Raw genomic sequence first — 22,891 nt, forward strand, 5'->3', positions numbered from 1 at the left:
AGAGACGGGGTTTCACCATGTTGACCAGGATGGTCTCGATCTCTTGACCTCGTGATCCACCCGCCTCGGCCTCCCAAAGTGCTGGGATTACAGGCTTGAGCCACCGCGCCCGGCTGCAACTCTTATCTTGAATAGGAGCTGGGTAAAATGAGGCTGAGACCTACTAGGCTGCATTCCCAGACAGTTAAGGCATTCTAAGTCACATCATGAGACAGGAGGCCAGCACAAAATACAGGTCATAAAGATCTTGCTAATAATACAGGTTGCAGTAAAGAAGCCACTAAAACCCACCAAAACCAAGATGGCCACCAAGAGTGACCTTTGGTCATCCTCACTGCTATGCTCCCACCAGCGCCATCACAGTTTACAAATGCCATGGCAATGTCAGGAAGTTACCCTATATGGTCTAAAAAGGAAGGCATGAATAATCCACCCCTTATTTAGCATATCATCAAGAAATAACCATAAAAATGGGCAACCCCTGAGGGCTGCTCTATCTATGGAGTGGCCATTCTTTTATTCCTTTACTTTCCTAATAAACTTGCTTCCACTTTATGGACTCACCCTGAATTCTTTCTTGCGCGAGATCCAAGAACTTCTCGTGGGGTCTGGATCAGATCCCCTTTTCCGTAGCATCTCTATTAATACATACCTTCTTAACCAAGTGAGTATATATTTATCCTTGATGTTTGCCCTTTAAGTTAACTTTTACTGAAAAGTGTCAGGCAACCAAGTAATCACAGTGCCTTTAGAATACAATTTTTAGAGGTCTCTATCACCGAGTGAAATAGCTACTTCAAATGAGATTTTAATATTAAAAATGCAGCATAAAAATGAACTTGAGCCAACTATTTCTACTGGGTAAGATTAAAAACTAAATATTCCCACTGTCGTAAGATAGTATTGTTGAATATATTCTGAGTACTAATATAGAATTCTTACCTGTAATGTACATGTGTGACTGTAGGTTTCCTGTATCCAAGGATCCAGGTTTGAATATCTATAGGTTCAGCTTTGGGATAAGCTATCGTTGTATCTATTATCCACTGGAGGCCTTTTGATTTGCTGTCTGAGACCAAAGAAAAAAAGACTTAAAATTAAATCAACTTTAATATCATCTGCAGCAAATGACATAGTACTTGACCAATGTAAGGTATGTCAATATACCTTTTGCTTTAAGAAAAATTCTAAGGATGAACTTTGGTGCTGTTGTTCTATAATGCTCTTCAGAAGAAACTAAGCATTGCCTAATATGTTATAAAGTGGATGAACCTCAAAACAAAGAACACTATTATCTACTGAACATGAACCATTCAAGTATCTGATACAATTATGCACTATGAAGGTCTAATTTATATTTAACACTCCTATAAAAAAACTGACCTATGAAAAGGTCAGAAACTATACTCACATCATAAAAACAAAAACCAGACTTCAAAATAAAACAAAATCATTCACATAATATAATATAATACAAACACCAAGATTTGTGATACTAGGACAGACATTAATAAATATTGGAACATGGCCACAAAATTAAGCATTCTTTATGGATACAGTTTGTCTGTTGCTGCTCTTATTTAAAACAAAGCAGTCCGGGTGCAGTGGCTTATGCCTGTAATCCCAGCACTTTGGGAGGCCGAGGTGGGCGGATTACCTCAGGTCAGGAATTTAAGACTGGCCCGGCTAACATGGTGAAACCCCATCTCTACTAAAAATACAAACAATTAGCCAGATACGGTAGCGCGTGCCTGTAGTCCCAGCTGTTTGGGAGGCTGAGGCAGGAAAATCGCTTGAACCCAGAAGGTAAAGGTTGCAGTGAGCCAAGATCGCACCACTGCACTCAGGTCTGGGTGACAGAGAGAGGGTCTGTCTCAAAAAATAATAATAAATAAATGAATAAGTAAGTAAGTAAATAAAGTAAAATATCTCCCCCAATTTTAGCAAGAGTTATTTATATATAAAGCAATAAAGCTTCCTGTCCTTTGGAAGGTACAACTGATGACTACTGTTGTAAAGAGGGGATGGTAAGTTCTGCTAAGTTTGATCCTTTGCACACTGTTTTTATCCCAGCATGGGGTACAAAGGTGAGCGAGGACTGAAAAGGGAATCCTCACAGAGGATACTGATGGCCAGAGTTTAGAGTATAATGGTCCATTATTTATTTGATGTATGTAAGAGATCCCTAAAAAAAGAAAGCTCATTTTCAAGTGTAAGTCCAAATGTGCATAAGGAATCAATGACATACTACTTTTGTATGTCAAATAATTTAAAACCTGGCCTTAAATTCTGTAAAGATTTTAGAACAACATTGTGCAGGAGAAAAATATACTTGTAAAACAAGTAAAAAAATTAATTTTTAAATAACATATTGCTACATGAACAGGGTTTATGTAAAACATCACATTTTAACAAGCTACCAATGATATACCTGCTGAAATGTTTAGGAGTAAAGTATACTGTTGAAGCTTATTTTGAGATGCATTAAAAAATGAAACAACCAAGATGGATTAATGGATGGACAGAAGGATGAAGATATTTTTAATATATTTGTTTGAAATATATATATATAAAAATAAGTAAATATATATTTAAAATTTATATATATAAGTAAATATATATATATTTCAAACAAATATATTAAAATGTTAAGTATAGAATCTAGTTAGCTCACAGATATCCACTGTAAAATTCTTTCAACTCTTATGTATGTTTGAAAATTTTTATCATGAAATGATAAGAAAGAAACACCAAAATTCAGTTTAGTATCTATTAAATTATGTGATAACAAAAATACTAATCCTTTTAAAGTTAATCAGACAGAACTTAATTTTGGTATGTATGTATGGATCACATATTAAAAACAAACACAAAGGCATAGTTTGTGTATACATGGAATAAAATGCTAGTGAATACGTACACAAAAGAAAATAAAATGCAAAATACCAAAATATAGAAAATATAAAATATAGGTAAAACTAGTTTTCAGATATACTTATGATTTTTTCCTAAACAGGAAGAATGAAAAATTTTAAGGTAGGATTAAAAAATAGATTACTTTGCTTTAGTTACAAACATAAACTAGTTCTCTCTAAAAGAACAAACCATTTTTTTTCATTATTATGCAATCAGCATAACAATTGCCCCTACCTTTGAGATCTAGAACACCACAGGGTATTGACTGGGGGAAACTATTTTAAAACAGAAGTCTTTATTAGTGCAACTAATCCTGTTTGGAAGGCATTTGCCTTCAAGCTTTGGCTTGGCTGCCATTGCCAGTGTCTCTACAGTAGTGAAGCTATTCTCAACTTTCCTTTTCTATTAAAAGACTCTTTCAATTTGTCTTTTTAATAGATGATGAAAGATTAAAAGAGCTGACTGCCAAGCAGCTGCTTGGGAAAAACAAAAGGAAAGCTCAGTTAAATCTCACAGGCACTATTTCTACGTCTGGTCCTTATTGCCATTTAAAAACACACTATTTCTGAAGGCCAATCATTTCAATTCTCATCTAAAGAATTTGAAAAGAAACAGCAAAACACTACAAAGGAAACAGGCCTAATGAATGCCTTTCAGCTTTTTAGTTTATAACCAAACTTTCACGGTAGTATCTTAAACTTGTTCTAAACAGTCTTCATGCTATGGACATAAATATCTTCTGCAAAACTTGTAATTTACCAGGCTATCTCCAAGGTAATTGCATCTTTGACTATGATTTGCTTTTTCCTGGTAAGAAGGTAATACATACACATTATTTTTAAAAACAGAAAATTCAGAAAAGCATTAATAAATAGAGCAAAATAATCCACAATGTTACAACTCAGAAAAGCAATCACTGCTAACATTTTGGTGTCTTTCCTTTCACGCATTTCCTACTGCCTTGTTGTTTCCGTATTTGAATTCAAATTGTTTTCACCAGAGTTGTATGTTTCCCCACCCTATTAACATTAGAACATAAACATTTTCCCAAGACAATACAAATATACTCCATAAACATCATTTGTAACAGCTGTGTTGTATTCCATTGTATGGATATTTGATAATCACTAATCCATTATTGCTTCTGGCTAATTCCAGTTTTTTGGCTATTATCTGTAATAAACTTCTTTGCCTGCATTTCAGATTATTTCCTTTTGATAAATATTATTTGCAGTGTAATAACAGAGTCATTTATTAACACTTAATGCTCTTACTACTGTCAAATTGCATTAAACTAGTTCTCTGTATTTAAAACAAACAAGGCTGGATATGGTGGCTTACACCTGTACTCCCAGCACTGTGGGAGGCCGAGGCAGGAGTATCACTTCAGGTTAGGGGTTTGACACTAGTCTGGCCAACATAGCGAGATCCCATCTCTACACAAAAACTAAAATATTAGCCAGGCATGGTGGCATGTGCCTATAACCCCAACTACTCAGGAGGTTGAGGTGGGAAGATCACTTGAGCCCAGGAATTCAAGGCTACAGGGAGCTATGATCATACCACTACACTCCAGCCTGGATAATATAGCAAGACTGCTTCCCAAGAAATCCCAGAAAAAAAGCAAACAAACAAACAAAAAAACAGAAAACCAAAAAGCTTTCTCAATTTAATAAATGAAAATACGTATTATTTAATAAATGAAAAGATTAGTTTTTCAAACATGTCATTTTTATAGCTGTATCTTTTAACCTAGCAATTCTACTTCTAGGTATCTGTACTACAGAAATAGTTTCACCAATATGTAAAGATATTTATAAGAATGTTTACTGCAGCCATGGGAATGGCTCCATACAAGCAGGACAGGAGAAAGACATCTTTGACTTTATGCATTTCTGTATTATTTGAGAAGATTATTATAAGCATGGACTACTTTTGTAAATAGAAACTTTTAAATTACAGATTTATCTTCTCCTTGAGTATTATTTTTATTTAACAAAAATTACAAATACAAAAAAACAATGACCATCTTCTCTAACTCCAGAAAATCCTTTAATTCCAACTAGGTAAAAAAAAAAAGCTAAAAACCATCATACCTAATTCTTTAGCATCTCCTCCTGCTGGACTTCCATTTTCCTGTTGTGCTACAAGTGCATTCAAAATAATTTTTGTTGCCCCAGACCTTGGCAGAGTAACGTGTGTAAGAAATGGCAAGTTATTTTTCTTGGCAAATGCCTGACTTGTTTCTCGCCTCTTCCTGAGGAAGCCCCCTTCTGGAAACAAAACAATCCATTTTCGATCTCTGCTCCTGTAATTATTTTCTAAGTGCTTCTTGAGAAGCAGCAGCTGTTGGTCACGGTAAGATCTTCCCTAGAAAGTACACACACATATAATAAGTACAGGTACATCCAAAATTAAAATGCCATAGAATTAAATAGAAATTACAGCTTCTAAATTAAAATCCAATCATGTAATACAATAGTGACTCTCACCCCCCTTACTTCCCTTTTTGACCACAGTGGTAAAAATAAGTTATTAGCACTTACGTAAATAAACCATTCTTTCTGAAGGAAAAGCAAATTGTTCTGATTGCTCTTGAAAGTTGTCATTCATCAATTCATTAACTGCTTACTGAGTGCCTGATATGTGCCATGCAATGTCCTAGGCACTAGACATAGAGGAGGAAATAAGAGAACTTCATGGAGCTTACACTCTAGTTTGGGAAGCTGGTAAATGTGGGATGCAAATTCAACTAGTAATATGTGTTAGGAAGAAAAGAGTAAACAGATAGAAAAGGTCAAGAGGGTCAGAGAAAGCTCCTATGAGGTGACATTTGAGCAGAGTTGATAACGTGAGGGAATAAGTCATGTGAAGATGCAAGGCAGAATATTTCAGGTGACAAGAATGAAAAGGACAAAGGTCATTTGGTGGGAACGAGTTTGGCATGTTCAAAGAAGAGCACTAAGGCTAGAGTGGCTGAAGTGTGATAAACAAGAAAGTCAGTGGTAAGAGATGAAACTGTAGAGCGAGGTGGAGACAAAATGAGAAGAGCTTTATGCATGGTAAGTCATTTTGGAAGAGACATCTTTGGATAGTTTTGCATAAGAAAGTGTTATAATCTTATTCATGTTTAAAAAATCTGACCAGCCTGGGCAAATGGTGAAACCCCATCTATAGAAAAAATACAAAAATTAGCCAGGTACAGTGGTACATGTCGGTGGTTCCAGCTACCCAGGAGGCTGAGGTGGGAGGATCACCTTTGCCCACATGAGGCTGCAGTGAGCCCTGATGGCACCACTGCACTCCAGCCTGGGTGACAGAGTGAGACCCTGTCTCAAAAAAAAAGAAAAAAGAAAATCTGCTGGCTGGCTCCTGTGACCAAAAGACTACAGGAGCTAAGTCAGAAGACTTGCAGTATTCCACACAAGGGAATTTGATGAGATTCAATTATATCGTATTGACGATAAGTAGTTACATTTGGGAAAAAATGTGAAAGTAAGGCTAAAAAGACATTCTAATGGACTGTATCTTAGTTGAGAGGAAAATAGAGAAAAGAAAATGATCTGAAGTCTAAAAAGAAGAATCCAGAAAAACTTGCAGGAAGGCCCAAAGATTACAACTAAATATTACAAAGATTCTTTCTTTCAGTGTGATCAGTTTGCCAATAATCTTCCAGCCAATAAAACTACAGAAGTTCCTCAAAATAATTAGTATGCTTTCAGTCTTTACATTCCAAATGTATCCCAAATGGAAAACAACTAAGACATTTTCTTAGTCAGTTTACTGAGATGAATTGATTATGATTAAAATAGTTATTAAGTTCTCAAGATGATATGTAAAATATTTTTACTATTCTTGGAAAAGCTTGTCAAAATGGTCTAGTAGCAAAGTCTTAAGATAATTTTTCTTTTAAATATTAATACTTTTTCCCTTTCTTCCCCTCATGTTTTAGATTTTTATTACTAATCTATCAGGGGAAAAAAATGTTGCTCTTTAGACATAAATTTGCAAACTTTCCAGATACTTTGAAATGTAATCTTTATGTAAACAAAACTTCACATAGTAATCACAAGAAAATATTTTGGAGTACCTAATTTTCGACTTTTATCTAAAAGCCCACTGATAATTTAGTATAATTTAGCCTTTTTTTCTTTCTTTCTTTCTTTTTTTTTTTTTTTTTTTTTTTTTTTTTTTTTTTTTTTTTTTTTTTTTGAGATGGAATCTCACTGTGTCGCCCAGGCTGGAGTGCAGTGACGCAATCTTGGCTCACTGCAATCTCCACCTCCCAGGTTCAAGTGATACTCCTGTCTCAGCTTCCCAAGTAGGTGGGAATACAGGTGTGTGCCACCATGCCCTGCTAATTTTTGTATTTTTAGTAGAGATGGGGTTTCACCATGTTGGCCAGACTGGTCTTGAACTCCTGGCCTCAAGTGATCTGCCCATCTCGGCCTCCCAATGTGCTGAGATTACAGACATGAGCCACCATGCCCAGCCTCTCTTCTTGATGCCTGAGGATCATCATTAGAGTCAACTGTTACGCTATACTGTACATTCAACCATTTCCTAAGGGTGGAAATGAGGTAAGGTGCTGAACTAGCTTTTCCACTGGATCCCTGAGACTGCTAAGCTTTCTAATTGTTGGCTCTGCTGCCTTCTCTGAAATATTAGGCTAGGATCTTTGTTAGGTTGTCCTGATCAGTTTATTTTGTCTTGACCTTGTGTCTCATCCCCATTGCCACTTCTTGTGGTTCCACGCTATGCTTGTATTTGTTTCTCTGCTCAGAAAGGGTGTTTCCAATAAGAAATGATATAATGTCCAGTACATAAAACTGTCTGGAGTCAAGTATATGTGTTCTGTGACACCTATTTTCATGGAACTTAGAAGTTTTTCTGCTCACTTCCAGTTTATTTCTGAATTTGTGGTTCTTGGAAAAGGCTTAATTAGATTCACCAGTTATTCAGAAGTAATCATTATGTGCAAAGCACCATACAATTCAGGTTGTTAAATATGTAAACACCAAATGAGTGTGGTATTATCATACACAAAACCTCTTACATACCGTGTTTCAGTTATCCATTTTGGTGAAAATAAAGCATGTAATACTAGTAACAAATCAAGAAAATAATGTAGTGCTGATAAAAGACTATGATTCTTCTTTCTACACTAAACTAGTTTTAATGCTTGGGACTTCCCAATTCACTTTCCTCCATCAAATTCGTACCTATTTGTTAAAACTTGTGCCAAATATCATCTTCTCTAAAGTTTTTCTGGATTCACATAAATCTGATATACTTACTTTTCCCACTATGAACTCCCAAAACATCTCCTATTATTATTATATTATTTGTTAATTTATTTAATAATATGCCTACTAGTAATTTAGATATCTTCTACATTATACAACAGTGCCTTGTAAATAAAAATAATAGTGATACAACAGCAGTAATCAATATAAAAATGATGATGAAGGTAGCCGACGCTATTTTGAGTACTTTATAGGTATTACTTCACTTAATCCCCACAACAACCATTGAGGGGGATACTACATATTATTCAAATTTGGAAAATGAAGAAACTTGAGTGTTTAAATAATTTGCCCAATTCACATAGCTAAGAAACTGAATAGTGGGGAATGCTTACTCAACTAAATTATACCTTCTAAATGGGAGAAGAGATTGGAATATTTGCATGTTAAGCATTTTAGTACTTATGCATGCTTAAATTTAGATTTAAAAAAGTGGTTAGGGAACAAAGATTCAGAGAAAGAGCTCCCTGAGGTGGGCACAGTGGCTCACACTTGTAATCCGAGCACTTTGGAAGGCCATGGCAGGTGGATCACTTGAGGCCAGGAGTTCGAGACCAGCCTAGCCAACATGGTGAAATCTCATCTCTACTAAAAATACAAAAATTAGTTGGGCGCAGTGGCATACCTATAGTCCCAGTTACTCCAAAGGCTGTGGCATGAGAACCACTTGAACCCAGGAAGTGGAGGTTACAGTGAGTCAAGATGGTGCTACTGCACTCTAGCCTGGGCAACAGAGTGACACTCGGTCTCAAAAAGAGCTCCCTGAGATCAGTTAGAACTAGCCCTACCTATTATAATTGATTTTGTTATACCCCTTTTTATAATAAAGAATCAAACTGACCAGGCTATCACTGTGGGGAAAAAATGCTCATTACTTACCTGTCTTATAAAGAAGTCTCCATGAACTAGAGAAACAATTCCAAAGTTTGTGTACTTAAAAATATGATCCATCAACCACATCATTTGAGCGACAACCTAAAATATTTAAAAGCAAGAAATAATATTGGATAGAAGAAACCTGACTTATAGTCTAGCCAAGTCTCCAAGCTTTAAGTATAATCATCCAAGCATACTTTTAATTAACCAAAATATCTTAAATCTAACTCTATTTCTACAAACAAAGCACAGTTACTAATAGAATCTACATGAAAAATTACAGGTCTTGATTCCAAGTCTTCAAATCCTAAGTCACAGGTACATAAATCACTGTATAAAAAATGAAACTGAATCAACTTGTTAAATTTGGACATAATGATTTCAAATGTGTTCTACTCTAAACAAAGTCTCTGGTAATTCTTACATAACTTATAAAATTATTTTGAAACAATACAATAAAGTGGTTAACAAGACTATACATGTAATGAACATTCACTTGTGGCTTTTTAAAATCTGAGTGTAGCTTTATAGCTAAAATATAAAAACTTAGTGTACAAAATAAAACATTTAAAAATTAATATATTGATTTTTAATTAATAAATCATTTAATTAATAAAAATTCTAAAATATAGAATGATTTACATATTCTATTATGAAGAATATTTGTTAGTTTATGCAAAGTCATGCTCTTTGCCAGGATTAAAATATCTGTAGTGCCTCAGTCCTTAAACCCAAAAATATTATCCACTACTGATAAGATTTAATACCTATATCGACAGCAGAAGACTTTCACGCAAATTTAAAAATTAAAACTACAGGCCGGGCACAGTGGCTCACACCTGTAATCCCCACACTTTGGGAGGCCAAGGCAGGTGGATCATTTGAGGTCAGGAGTTTGAAACTAGCTTGGTCAACATGTGAAACCCCATCTCTACTAAAATGCAAAAATTAGCTGGGTATGGTGGTGCATGTCTGTAGTCTCAGCTACTCAGTAGGTTGAGGCAGGAGAATTGTTCTTTCTTGTTGAGGAAATAGCATTTCTTGTTATAAGCCTTAACTAAAGTGAAAGCTATAAACTCAATCAAGAATGCAACGAGTTCTACTTTGGTTTCCCATGGGAACAATAGATGTAAACATCATCCCTAAGAACCAAATTATGTGAACTTGCACGTATGGAAAAAACTAAAACACTGATATCCATGTGCTGCTTTTATAAAAGCATTGTAAAAGCCCACAGATGATATAATATTACAGCTTCTGCCTTAGTTTTCCAGCTACACAACTCCTACTCCATCAGCTTTACTATATTAAATCACTTTTTAAAAAAATGAAGGTATGTGCCTAGTAAAGAAAGAACTGATTCCTCAGGCAACTAATACAGAGTAAGATAATCACCAGCATCCCATCTTGTTTTGCTTTGCAATGATGATTACAGTACTTCGTTTAAATAAACTGAGATTTGGACTAAATAAAATTTGTTGAAAAGTGTCCCCAAACAAACAAAAGGCAGTGGATTCAACCTATAAAGCATTTTAGCTTTAGATACATTATGTAGTTGTAATTTACCGACTTCTGGGTTTTAAATGCCAAATAAGTAGCTTTTATATTTAACCTTCCATTCATGGTGGATTTATCTCTTCAGTTAGAAGGGTCACTTAAAACACATAAATTCAGAAAGATAGCCACGCTATCTTTCTGGATTTGTATGAATAGCTCTGTTCCAACTTATTTTAGGGAAAATGTTATAAGTTAATAAATGTTTATAAAACATGTAATAAAGTTCTTTTGACAGAAATAAAAATGCTTAGCTTTGTCATGGGCCAAGACAATTCACAGACACTTATTAAAAAGGTACTAACACTTTCAGAAAATACAATTAATGCTTTGTTTCATATTTTTCAAAAAAAGGATCAGTAAACATAAGCTGCCTAAATCAACTCTGTCAATGTTTGATAGGTCTGTCACTCAGAGCTTTTCCATTATTTCTAAGAGACAAAATCAATCTATATCAATTATTCTTTATCTGGATGCACAGATTTTCTACATATCAAAACATCGTCTAGAGAGGTAAATAAATGACTGCACTCTCTTTGTCCTTTTGAAATTATAATAGGGTCAATGGTTTTCCATTGGGTGAGTATGGAAACTGCAGGATAATTTTGGTTGTCACAATGACCAAGGAGTGCTACTAGAATTTAGTATGCAGCAGTTGGGTACACAAAATATCTGGCAATGCCCAGGGACAGTTCTGAACAACAGTGTTTGTTGTCCTAATAAAATGCCAACAGTACTCCCACTGAGAAACTGATGGGGGCTTCAAGAAGTCTCTCAAATTCAAAAGCTATGTTACAACTACATTACTATCAAAGTAGTATTTTTTAACTGGCCCACAACAGCCTTCCTTCTTTGAATGTATCCATAACATATAAAATAAATTAAGTAAACACTCCTACTAGTAAATACAAATTAATATTGCGCTGTAATTATTAGGCAGCAGGGAAAAATTATAATGCTTCCACTCCTATATTTCTTGGTTACTCCTTTATGAAAAAAATTAAAAATCCTTCTAGATTTCAAATTATTCAATATTATCAGAGCAATAATATTTATAAATATATTTATAAATATATTTATAAATATAAATAATATTCAATATTATTTAGAATGCTCAGTATTAACTAATCTGAAAATGGAAAATTACTTGGGACAGAAAAATGAACCTAGCAAACTAACTCAAATATTTTTATAAAGGTAAACAAACCAACCAAACTTTCTTTTGTCCACATGACTGGGGAGTTTCAAATTACCTAATACTCTGGTTAATACAGTTATCATCCATGCCAAACTGGTGTTAGAATACAGTTAGATCTATTTATATTGACCATTTTAATCATCCTTTTAGTTTAAAAAAATGCTTAAGGACATTGTAGGCCCTAAGGATAATCACTATAAATGTAATGATCCCATCTGTAAGAATAATAATGTTAACTAATTGAAGATTCTCTTTTATACAAAGCCAAATCAACTAGTTGTGCAAAATTTTAACATTATGAACTTAGATGAGAGGCAATAAATCTCATAAGTGCAAATATAACTATACAGTGATTTTTTTTAACAATTCAAGATCCATAATATAAGAAAAGACTTAATTTATTCCACATTTCAGCAAGATTATGCCACTGCTTTTCAGATAAATAAGAAAAACAGATACTACAATAATCAAACATATTTTTCTTAAATCTCCTCTCATTTTCTGACCCTACCCAGTCAATCAAAGTGACCCTACCTAGTCAATCAAAATCTCTGGAACCTAAACACACCAGAGTTTGTTCTCACTTAAATGTTTTTGTCAAGATTGTTTCATTAACAAAGAAGTCCTTGCTTTACCACTCTACCTAACTAAATTCTACTTGTCCTTAAAGGACAAGTTTATGTTCTTTCTCCTTCATAAAGTTTTCTGTGTCCATCAGGTACACAGTGAACTTATCCTCCACTGAAGCCATCTCACTTTGCAATTAAGTATTGTTTATGGCTCATGCCTGTAATCCCAGCACTATGAGAGGCCGAGGTGGGCAGATCACCTGAGGTCAGGAGTTCGAGATAATCAGCCTGGCCAACATGGCAAAACCCCATCTCTACTAAAAATACAAAAATTATCCGGGCATGGTACCTATGCCCCTAGTCCGAGCTGCTTGGGAGGCTTAGGCATGAGAATTGCTTGAACCGGGGAGGCGGAGGTTGCAGCAAGCCAAGATTGCACTACTGCACTCCAGCCTGGGCAACAGCGCAAGACTGTGTCCAAAAAACAAACAAAAAAAAGCATTGTTTGTGATATCCTTTTCCACCTGCCACTAAGGTATTGGCACCTTGATGAGAAGAAGGGTACCTTATAGGATGGTGTTTATATGTTTTATAGTCACTGATCATAATTATTAAGCCCTTAATGAACTTCCATCGATTTGATTATTTACTATTAGGTCACACATTAACTCCATTAATTTCTATATTTTCTATTTATTTAGTTTTCTATGAACATAACCTCTTTAACTTCTAAGGTGACAATTCTCTTAAGGCTAAAAGCTGAATTTATTTTTTAAATCCACTCAGTTTATAAATATTTATTCCATCATAAGCATTCTCCCCACCTTTTGTTTTAGAGATCGGGTCTTGCTGTGTTGCCCAGGCTGGAGTGCAGTGGATCACAGGCATGATCCCACTACTGATCAGCACAGGAGTTTTGGCCTGCTTCATTTCCAGCCTGAGCTGGTTCACCCTCCTTGGGCAAGCTAGTTGTTCCCTGTTCCCAGGAAGTCACCATATTTATGCTCAACTTAGTGCAGACACCCTATCACCATAGAGAACTACAGCCCAAACTCCTGGGCTCAAGCGATCCTCCTGCCTCAGCCTCCCAAGTAGCTGAGACGACAAGTGGAACCACTTTGTAGGCCAAAGCTGCTTTTTGTGTTTGTAGTTTTCAAATTGTTAATTCACTTCTTCCCCTCCAGATAGCCCTCAACTTGAACTATATTAACCTGCTTTCATCCCAGCACTATTTTTAAAAAGTCTTATTGAAACATAATTCACATTGTCCCAGTTTTTTGTTAAAGTCTCTAAATCCCCCTTCTGGGTGACTTAGAATGACATATTTTTCCTTTTAATATTTTCTAAATTTTTAGTTAAAGTATACATATTAAAGTCTATGTCTATATTCCAAAGAATAGTAAGATATTTGAACAGATTCCCTTTTTTTTTTTTGAGACAGAGTCTTGCTCTGTTGCCAGACTGGAATGCAGTGGCCTGATCTTGGCTCATTGCAACCTCCACCCTTCCAGGTTCAAGTGATTCTCCTGCCTCAGCCTCCCGAGTAGCTGCGACTACAGGTGCACACCACCATGCCCAGCTAATTTTTGTATTTTTAGTAGAGACAGAGTTTCAACATGTTGGCCAGGAGGGTCTTTATCTCTTGACCTTGTGATTAGACTCCCAAAGTGCTGGGATTACAGGTGTGAGCCACCACGGCTGAATGAATTACTTTTTACCTTCCTTTCTGGATTTCTACCTACTGCCTTCAGGGTAGCTTACCAGTCCTTTGTCCTGGAGGCACATCATCAGTGTGCATACATCTCCTGTTGCCTGATGATTCACCAACATCACTGCTTCATCTTTTGAAACTGCTTTAATATCTTCTCCCCATTCCATCACTGTAAGAATAAAAAGTTTCAAAGCTGTCATTTTAAAGATTTTTATATTATCAGAAACCTTATATTAGAAAAAACTGATGTACATTAATGATGATACATATTAATGATGATACATCACCTAGCTAAAATGTCTGAAAGTTTAGAACTAAGTGTATTTCCTATACACTTAAATCAGAATGTTAATACAACTTTTATAGAGTCCCCAAATAGATATTAAAATATAAAATAGTCATACTTTTTATTTTGAGACAGAGTCTAACTCTGTCACCCAGGCTGGAGTGTAGTGGTGCAATCCTGGCTCACTGTAACCTCCACCTCCCGGGTTCAAGCAATTCTCCTGCCTCAGCCTTCCAAGTAGCTGGGATTACAGGTGCACACCAGCACACCCAGCTAATTTTTGTATTTTTGGTAGAGACGGGGTTTCACCGTGTTGGCCAGGCTGGTCTTGAACTCCTGACCTCAAGTGATCCAACTGCCTCAGCCTTCCAAAGTCCTAGGATTACAGGCATGAGCCACCATGCCCAGCCATGGTCCTACCTTTGATCTACAAGTTTTATTTCCTAGAATTTATCCTATAGGAACTTTTGTTCAAATAAGCAAAGATATATGTATAAAGAATGTTTATCACAACTTAAATGTTCACCAACAAGGGAATGGACTAGAAAATTATGATGTAATAGGAGAGTATAAATCCACTAAAAGAATAGAGGAAATCTCTATTGACTAACTCAAAAAAGACATATTATGAACTAAACAAAGCAAATCACAGAACAGTAAATATAGCATGATCCCATCTTTTTAAAGCAGGAATACAATTTATATGTTGTTCAATGCACTGAAAAAAGTCTAGAAAAATAAATTTCAAACTGTTAATATTAATCATTGATGAGAGGTGGTTCCCAACCCTCCAAATTCTACTTTAATAAGAAAATATTCAGACATAATAATATATACTTTCATTTCAAAATAAGAAAACTAATAAAAATGACAATTTATTTGAAGTTATCAGATGAAAAGTCACTGCACCAAAACCTACACTCTAAGGTAAACAGTGCTATTTCTATGTAGTTATGCCAAATTTCATTTATTTATTTTTAATTTTTTTTCAGACAGGATCTTGCTCTATTACCTTGGCTGGAGTGCAATGGTGCAATCATGGCTCACTGCAGCTTCAAGCTCCCTGGGCTCAGTGATCCTCCCACCTCAGCCTCCCAAGCAGCCAGGACTACAGGTATGTGTCACCATGTCCAGCTAATTTCTTTTTTTTTTTTGAGACAAAATTTTGCTCTGGTTGCCCAGCCTGGAGTGCAATGACACAATCTCAGCTCACCACAACCTCCACCTCCCGGGTTCAAGTGATTTTCCTGCCTTAGCCTCCCCAGTAACTCGAATCACAGGGGTGCACCACCACACCCGACCAATTTTGTATTTTTAGTAGAGATGGGGTTTCACCGTGTTGCCCAGGCTAGTCTCAAACTCTTGATCTCAGGTGATCTGCCCTCTTTGGCTTCCCAAAGTGCTGGGATTACAGGTGGGCCCACAGCACCTGGCCATAATTTTTGTTTTTTGTTTTTTTTTTTTTGTAGAGACAGTGTTTTGCCATGTTGCCCAAGCTGGTCTCAAACTCCTGGGCTCAAGCAATCCACCAGCCTCAGCCTCTCAAGGTATTGAGATTATAGGCATGAGTCACTGCACTCGGCCACCTCATTGTATAGTAAATTTACTTCAAGCATCACTTTTCAAACATCAGCATTCCACAAAGAAGCTTCTAGCATTTTTTGATATGAATTACCAAAGGCTGATTCTACGTCAGTATTCTCTTTTACCCTATCCTTATCTTACTCACTGCTACAAGGAAAGAAGTCAAGCCACCTCTATGAAAAAGCTCTGGATGAAATAGAGATGGTGAGACCTATTTGGAAGTCAATTTTGCATTATATTTCAAAATTAATAAATTTAATTTTGCACAAACTTTTTAACCTAGCAATTCTACTTCTAGAAATTTACCCTACAGATATACTCATTTATGTGCAAAATGACATGTACACAAGGCTACTTAACACAGCTTTGATTATAAAAGCAAAGGTGAAAACAACTAGAAAGGGAGACTAGCTCAAATTCATAGAAACAGTAGAATGGTGGTTGCTGGGGGAGGGGGAAATTATTGTTTAATGAGTACAGTGTTTCAGTTTTACAAGATGGAAAAGTTTTAGATATTGGTTTCACAACAATGTGCATATACTTAACAAAACTGAACTGTACACTTAAAAAATTAAGATGGTGAATTTTATGTTAGTGTATTTTACCACAATTAAAAATATTTTAAGGGGCACCAGCTAAATAAATTATATGTATGCAATGAAATATTATGTAAACATAGCACTTAGGTACTAATATGGAATGATATACTTTAAGTAATAAAAGCAAAGTTTAGAATAGAAGAGAGATGCCACTAGTTGTGTTTAAAAAAGGACAGAGAATATACTAACCAAATGAAAACTCCCCATATGCCCCTGTTGACAACCCTCCAATGGAGACACACAGACATACAAACACATAAACACACACATATACATATTTCATTAATTCATTCTTCATTCAATAAATCAGCATCAGGCACGGTTAGATGTTGTGGATATAAAATAAATAAGAACATTTCAAGTATTATTCTGATGTGAACAGCAGTTAAAACTCAAGAAAAGTCTAGCTTGGTTCTATAAATAGTGGGCTATTAAGAGGTAATGTGGTAAGTTTTCTGGCTCTCCATCTGTACTAATAGATGTTTCACAACCAAATAGTCCTTTAATGCAATCTGTGCTACATGAATGGAAAAAACTAGATACCTAGGCCCATGCAGTGGGAAAGCAGATATGTCAATATAACTGCAAATAAAAATAAATTTTTTACATAAAATGTATCTTACCTGTTTGCTTTATATAAATCAGATAAATCTAGTAAGTATGACTGGTTTAAATATGAAAATATGAACTGAATTTGGATCCCTCTGTAACGTGTTGAACAGTATACTCCAAAAATTCATGTCCACCCAGAATCTGTGAATCAAGATGAGGTTATGCTGAATTAGGGCAGGCCCTAAACCTAAATTCAATATGATTGGAGTCCTTATAAGATGAGGAAAATATGGTCAGAGAGACACACAGAGAGATCATCATGTGATGACAGAGGCAGAGACTGAAGTGACAAGCCAAGGGACACCAAGGATGGTGGACAGCCACCAGAAGCTGAAGAGGCAAAGGAAGAGCCCCCCGAGAGTCTTTTGAGGGAGCAAGGCCCTGCTGACACCTTGATTTCAAGACTTCTAACATCTAGAACTGTGAAACAATAAATAGCTGCTGTAAACCACCCAGTTTGTGGTAACTTGTTATAGCAGCCCTAAGGAATTAATATAATCCCTCCCTCAATTTTCCCCATCCTCTCTCTCCCCTTTCCATTCTATTTCCCCCAAAATTATAGTCTTTCTTTTCTTATCAAGTATAGAAAAAGAACTGCATTACACTTTTAATATTCAGATTATACATAACCTAATATTATATATTATAAATGGTTTTTAATGTTCACTTCTAAATACTTTCAGAAATCATACTTTAAAGTATAATTATTAAGAGTTAATCCACTACATGTTTTATCTGTCAACCAGAACTTAGCCAAAATTTATTTTCAGACTAAATGTCAATTTACGAAGACTCACATATCATGTTAAATCAAAAAGTGAAGACGGTTGGGTATGGTGGCTCACACCTGTAATCTCAGAACTTTGGGAGGCTGAGGCAGGCAGATCACATGTTGACCAGCCTGGCCAACATGGTGAAACCCCATCTCTACTAAAAATACAAAAATTAGCAGGTGTGGTGGCATACATCTGTAATCTCAGCTACATGAGAGGCTAAGGCACAAAAATCACTTGAACCTAGGAAGCAAAGGTTGCAGTGAGCCGAGATTGTGCCACTGCACTCCAGCCTGGGCAACAGAGCGAGACACTGTCTCAAAAAAAAAAAAAAAAGAAAAGAAAAAAAGGGAAGCTACCTGGATCAACTTGTCTTTTCTTTTCTTTTTTTGAGTCAGGGTCTCACTATGTTGCCCAATCTGGTCTTGGACACCTGGGCTCAAGCGATCCTCCTGTCTCGGCCTCCTAAAGTGCTGGGATGATAGGCATGAGCCACCATACTCAGTTTGGATCAACTTTTTACCAAGAAATTATCCTGAAGTAGCAATAAGGTCATGTTGAATTTTATAATAATCCTAATTTTATTCAACAACAAATATTTCTAATATATATGGTATTCTTCTTTTAGAATATAATTTAAGGACCACTGTTAGAAAATTAAATGACTAACAAAATCAAGATTAAAATGTTTGCAGCAAAAAGGCAATTTATTACACAGATGAAGTAGCTATGCTCCTCAGATTATGCCCTACAATCCTAGGACCTGTAAATACAGTAATAAAGCTAATATCCTAACCAAGGGATAGAAAAGAAGCTATGGACACCTGCCAGTTCTTACACTGCACTTGATTAGAAGAACAAAAATATTCTAACACATTGCTCTATGAAGTGAATTCTCAAAAAAGAATTGGGTCAGGTCTACTATTTCCAAAGGAAGAAAGGACAATTGAATAAAAACTGGAAGAAAAATTTTCCAATTTTAATATGTTTTAAAATTCTTATTGAAAAACCAAAGCTAAAGATTATCATCTACTACATACACATAACACACACACACACACACACACACACACACACTCTCTCTCTCTCTCTCTCTCTCTCTCTAACATGTATATCAATACACTTTCCCCAAAAGTTATAGATTAGAATTAATTTGGACAGTTCACATCTCAAAAAGAAAATAGAAACAACAACCCATCAAAAACTCCTTAAAGACAGTGACACTAAAGCCATTATACTGACCTATGAAACAGAATTAATGTAGAGAAGAAAGGTTGCTTATTACGCCTGCAAGCCGATGCAACAAATTATTTTATCATTCTGTGCCTTCATTTGCTCATTTATAAAACAATAATAAAATTAATGCCACTTAAACACGTTGCAAAAATGAAGGAGACATAATTGATAGTATCATAGAGATCCTGGGTAATGGGATTATATGATAGTAAAGTCACTTTGGGAATCACTAGTAACTAAAAGAGCCCTATGCCTTCTGTGTCATGAAAATCGGTCTAATAGTAAAAAGTAAAGAGCCAGCTAGGCACGGTGCCTCACACCTATAATCCCAGCACTCTGGGAGGCTGAGGCAGGGAGACCCCTTGAGGCCAGGAGCTCAAGACCAGTCTAGGCAACAAAGCTGAGAATCTGTCTCTATAAAACTTTTTAAAATTAGCGGGGTGTGGTGGCACATACCTGTAGTCCTAGCTACTCTAGAGACGGAGGCAGAGGATCTCTTGTGCTCAGAAGCTCAAGGCTGTTGTGAACTGTGATCATGCCACTATACTCCAGTCTGGGTGACACATATAGATACTCCCTCAAAAAAAAAAATTAGGGAGCCAAAATAATCCATAAGTGAATTTCACATAGCTGAAGAACTATGGTTTTAAGCAGTCTAGGTTTGAGGCAGACAGGATTGGATTCATCTGAGGGAGGGTTTTATAAAGAGTTAAGGTGTTAAGCCATGTGAAAGTGGCTTAAGGTACTGATTAATGGAGGGGAGACTGGTGAGGAAAAGAAGCCTTGCAACAAATGGCAGACTACCTAGAAAAGAAAGGGACGGAGGGCAATCATACATAGAGATGCTGATGCCACTCCCATCTCCACAACATTCTAGTAAAACTTCCCAAGGGAAGACCCAGAATTTTGAAAACCCTCCTGATACTTACTTCTAAATAAGAACTACTGGAATTGAAGTGCTGATAAGTTTAATTTTATTTATTTTAAAGCGAGTACATTGTACACACTAGCAAATCATGGTTAGTGTCCCTTTGGCACTTAAATTTTAAGAGGCTAAAATTTGAGAGGGTAAGGCTCGAGAGGTAGCTTTCGGAGGGGTTACATAACTAAAATAATAGTAGCAGATATTATTAAATAAACATTTAAGTAATAATATTAATAGCCAACATTTATGGAATGTTTATTATATGCCATGTACTAGTAATTAGTAATAGAAAATAATTTACATTATTTTCTGATTTAATCTTCATAAAATTCCAACCGTACAGATACTATCATCCCCAATATGCAAATGATAAAAATGAGACATAAAAGGTTAAGCACTGTTTTCAAACTTACATAGTTAGGAAGGAGGGGAACTTGGATTCAAAAGCACAATATCATATTGTCACTGCTGTCATGCTTCAGGTCAAAGAACCTTAAGGACAGGAACTTGGATAAACTGCCCTTGCAGTCCCTAAAGTTGCCCATGATTATGCCAGGGAATAGGGTGGACAAGCCAAGTCTCAAAGTCTTCAACAAATAAGGATGCTGGATGGCAGCAATAAGGAGGGGTAGAGAGGCATATAGCCAAATAATCAAGTATTTTTTTCAATGGCAGTTGAATAATAACCAAGTCTAAAGGGGCAATGGGTGTCCATGAAAAAAAGTCGACATACTCTTTGGGTCCAGATGGGACATCTTAAATATAATATGCTCAATACAGAATGGCTCTTTTCTCTAGTCTTCCCCATCTTAGCAAAGAACACTGCTGTTCACCCAGTCATCTGAAGACGAAACCTATTTTTCACTACTCCCTTTCCTTAATCTTCCACATTCAATCCATCTCTAAGTCCAGTGGACTACCTTCAAAACATATTCAGCATCCTCTATTTTTCTTCTTCTCTACTACTAGCATTCTTTTTTCTTAATGAGATAAGAGTCTCACTTTGTTGTCCAGGCTGGAGTGCAGTGGTGCGATCTCAGCTCACTGCAACCTCCCCTCTCTGGTTTAAATGATTCTCCTGCCTCAGCCTGAGTAGCTGGAACTATAGGCATGTTCCACCACACCCGGCTAATTTTTTTAGATTTTATTTTAGTAGAGATGAGGTTTCACCATGTTGGCCAGGGCTGGTCTTGAACTCCTGAATTCAGGTGATCTGCCCACCTTGGCCTCCAAAGTTCCAGGATTACAGGCATAAGCCACCACACCCGGCCTTTTCTACTACTACCATTCTAATCCAAGCCACCAATAACTCTTGCCTGGACTTCTGCAATGACTTCCTAACTCCACCTACCTACGTAAAAAAAATCTTTAAAATTCCAATTTCAAATATCATTAAAATCAGAAGCACCCCTGGCAAGCATGAATTAGGAAAGAGCAGGAAAGTCAAAGATAATAACTGGAAATTAATGTTAACTGGCATTAAGATTTGCTTTGAATTAAACTTGTATTGTTTTCAAAGGGGAACTAGTGGCATTTTGGGTGAAGCAATTCTTTCTCCTACAGCTCATTAGTATTGCAAAACTTTTAGCTTGCCTGCCCAACAGCCTGTAACAACCCAAAAGGTAATTCTAAACATCCTGACTCCACCCCAATCTCCTTTGAGAACCACTAAGTTAAAGCGTCAAAATGAATTTATGCCTGCGGCAAAATCAAGGTGAGATTAAATAATAAGTGAGAATCATCCTAACAATATTAGGACTAAATAAACACATATTGCAAACAAAGATCCATCTCTATGATTCCCTCCTCTTCAACCACTAAGCTCCCAGGATATGACAGCCAAGAGTTTGGAACCATCTCCTCTAGGAAATCTGACTACCTCAAGAGGAAAGACCTAAAAATATTGAGATGTGGGGTTCCCCAGTGAAATATTCCAGTAAGATCAACCTACAATGAGGCTCAATGTTGATAAGACACAGCCACTTGCTTGTAGAGGTTTTATTTTAATCCCTTACTCTTAAAACAAGAACAGACAGCTGAAGGGGATGAGAAAAGCAGATGTGTGAAGGGCTCTCTGTTGTCCCCACTTCTGGCTTGAAAGGAGGCATAAACTCCCCATGAATAAGTTAATCCCAAGATATTAGGAAGAAAACATTCTTATCACCAGGAATGGGGAGTCAACACGGAGATGAGTCTGCACAACAAACCATACTAAAATAATCCTTTCCTTCCATTAATTTCTCCCATGTAGTTCCCAGTCGCTTTCCTACAATTTGCCACCCTTAAAAGCTCAAACCCCATTCCTTCATCTAGTCACTTCTCTTCAATTTATTATCCTTCATTAAAATGGTATGTAAAGCCAGGCTTGGTGACTCACACCTGTAATCCCAGCACTAATACTGAGATGGGAGGATTGCTTGAGCCTAGGAGTTCAAGATCAGCATAGGCAACAAAGCAAGACCTCATCTCTACAAATACATTAAAAATAAACAAATTAACTGGGCATGCTAATGCATGCCTTTAGTCCTAGCTACTTGGGAGGCTAAGATGGGAGGATCACTTATGCCCAGGAGTTTGAGGCTACAGTGAGCTATGATCACACAACTGCACTCCAGCCTGGCAGACAGAGTGAGACCTTGTCTCTTAAAAAGAAAAGAAAGGTCAGGCACAGTGGCCACACCTGTAATCCCAGGACTTTGGGAGGCAGAGGAGGGCAGATCACTTGAGGTCAGGAGTTCAAGATCAT

General features: G+C 36.3%; 1 protein-coding gene across 4 annotated transcripts in view; it reads right to left on the reverse strand.

The window, feature by feature from the left end:
- LPGAT1 (lysophosphatidylglycerol acyltransferase 1) overlaps positions 1–22,891 on the reverse strand; it is an 82,480-nt gene that overhangs the window by 36,941 nt on the left and 22,648 nt on the right. For all 4 annotated transcript variants that reach the window (XM_017525601.1, XM_017525599.2, XM_017525602.2 and 1 more), the window contains 4 exons: positions 14,181–14,299; positions 9,102–9,197; positions 5,013–5,286; positions 943–1,069 (listed from right to left, as the gene is read on the reverse strand). In XM_017525601.1, coding sequence (XP_017381090.1) covers positions 943–1,069; positions 5,013–5,286; positions 9,102–9,197; positions 14,181–14,299 — 616 coding nt within the window. The remainder of the gene's footprint in view (positions 1–942; positions 1,070–5,012; positions 5,287–9,101; positions 9,198–14,180; positions 14,300–22,891) is intronic.

Source organism: Cebus imitator, unplaced genomic scaffold (assembly GCF_001604975.1).
Source record: "Cebus imitator isolate Cc_AM_T3 unplaced genomic scaffold, Cebus_imitator-1.0 Scaffold38, whole genome shotgun sequence".
NCBI classification, from domain to species: domain Eukaryota; kingdom Metazoa; phylum Chordata; class Mammalia; order Primates; family Cebidae; genus Cebus; species Cebus imitator.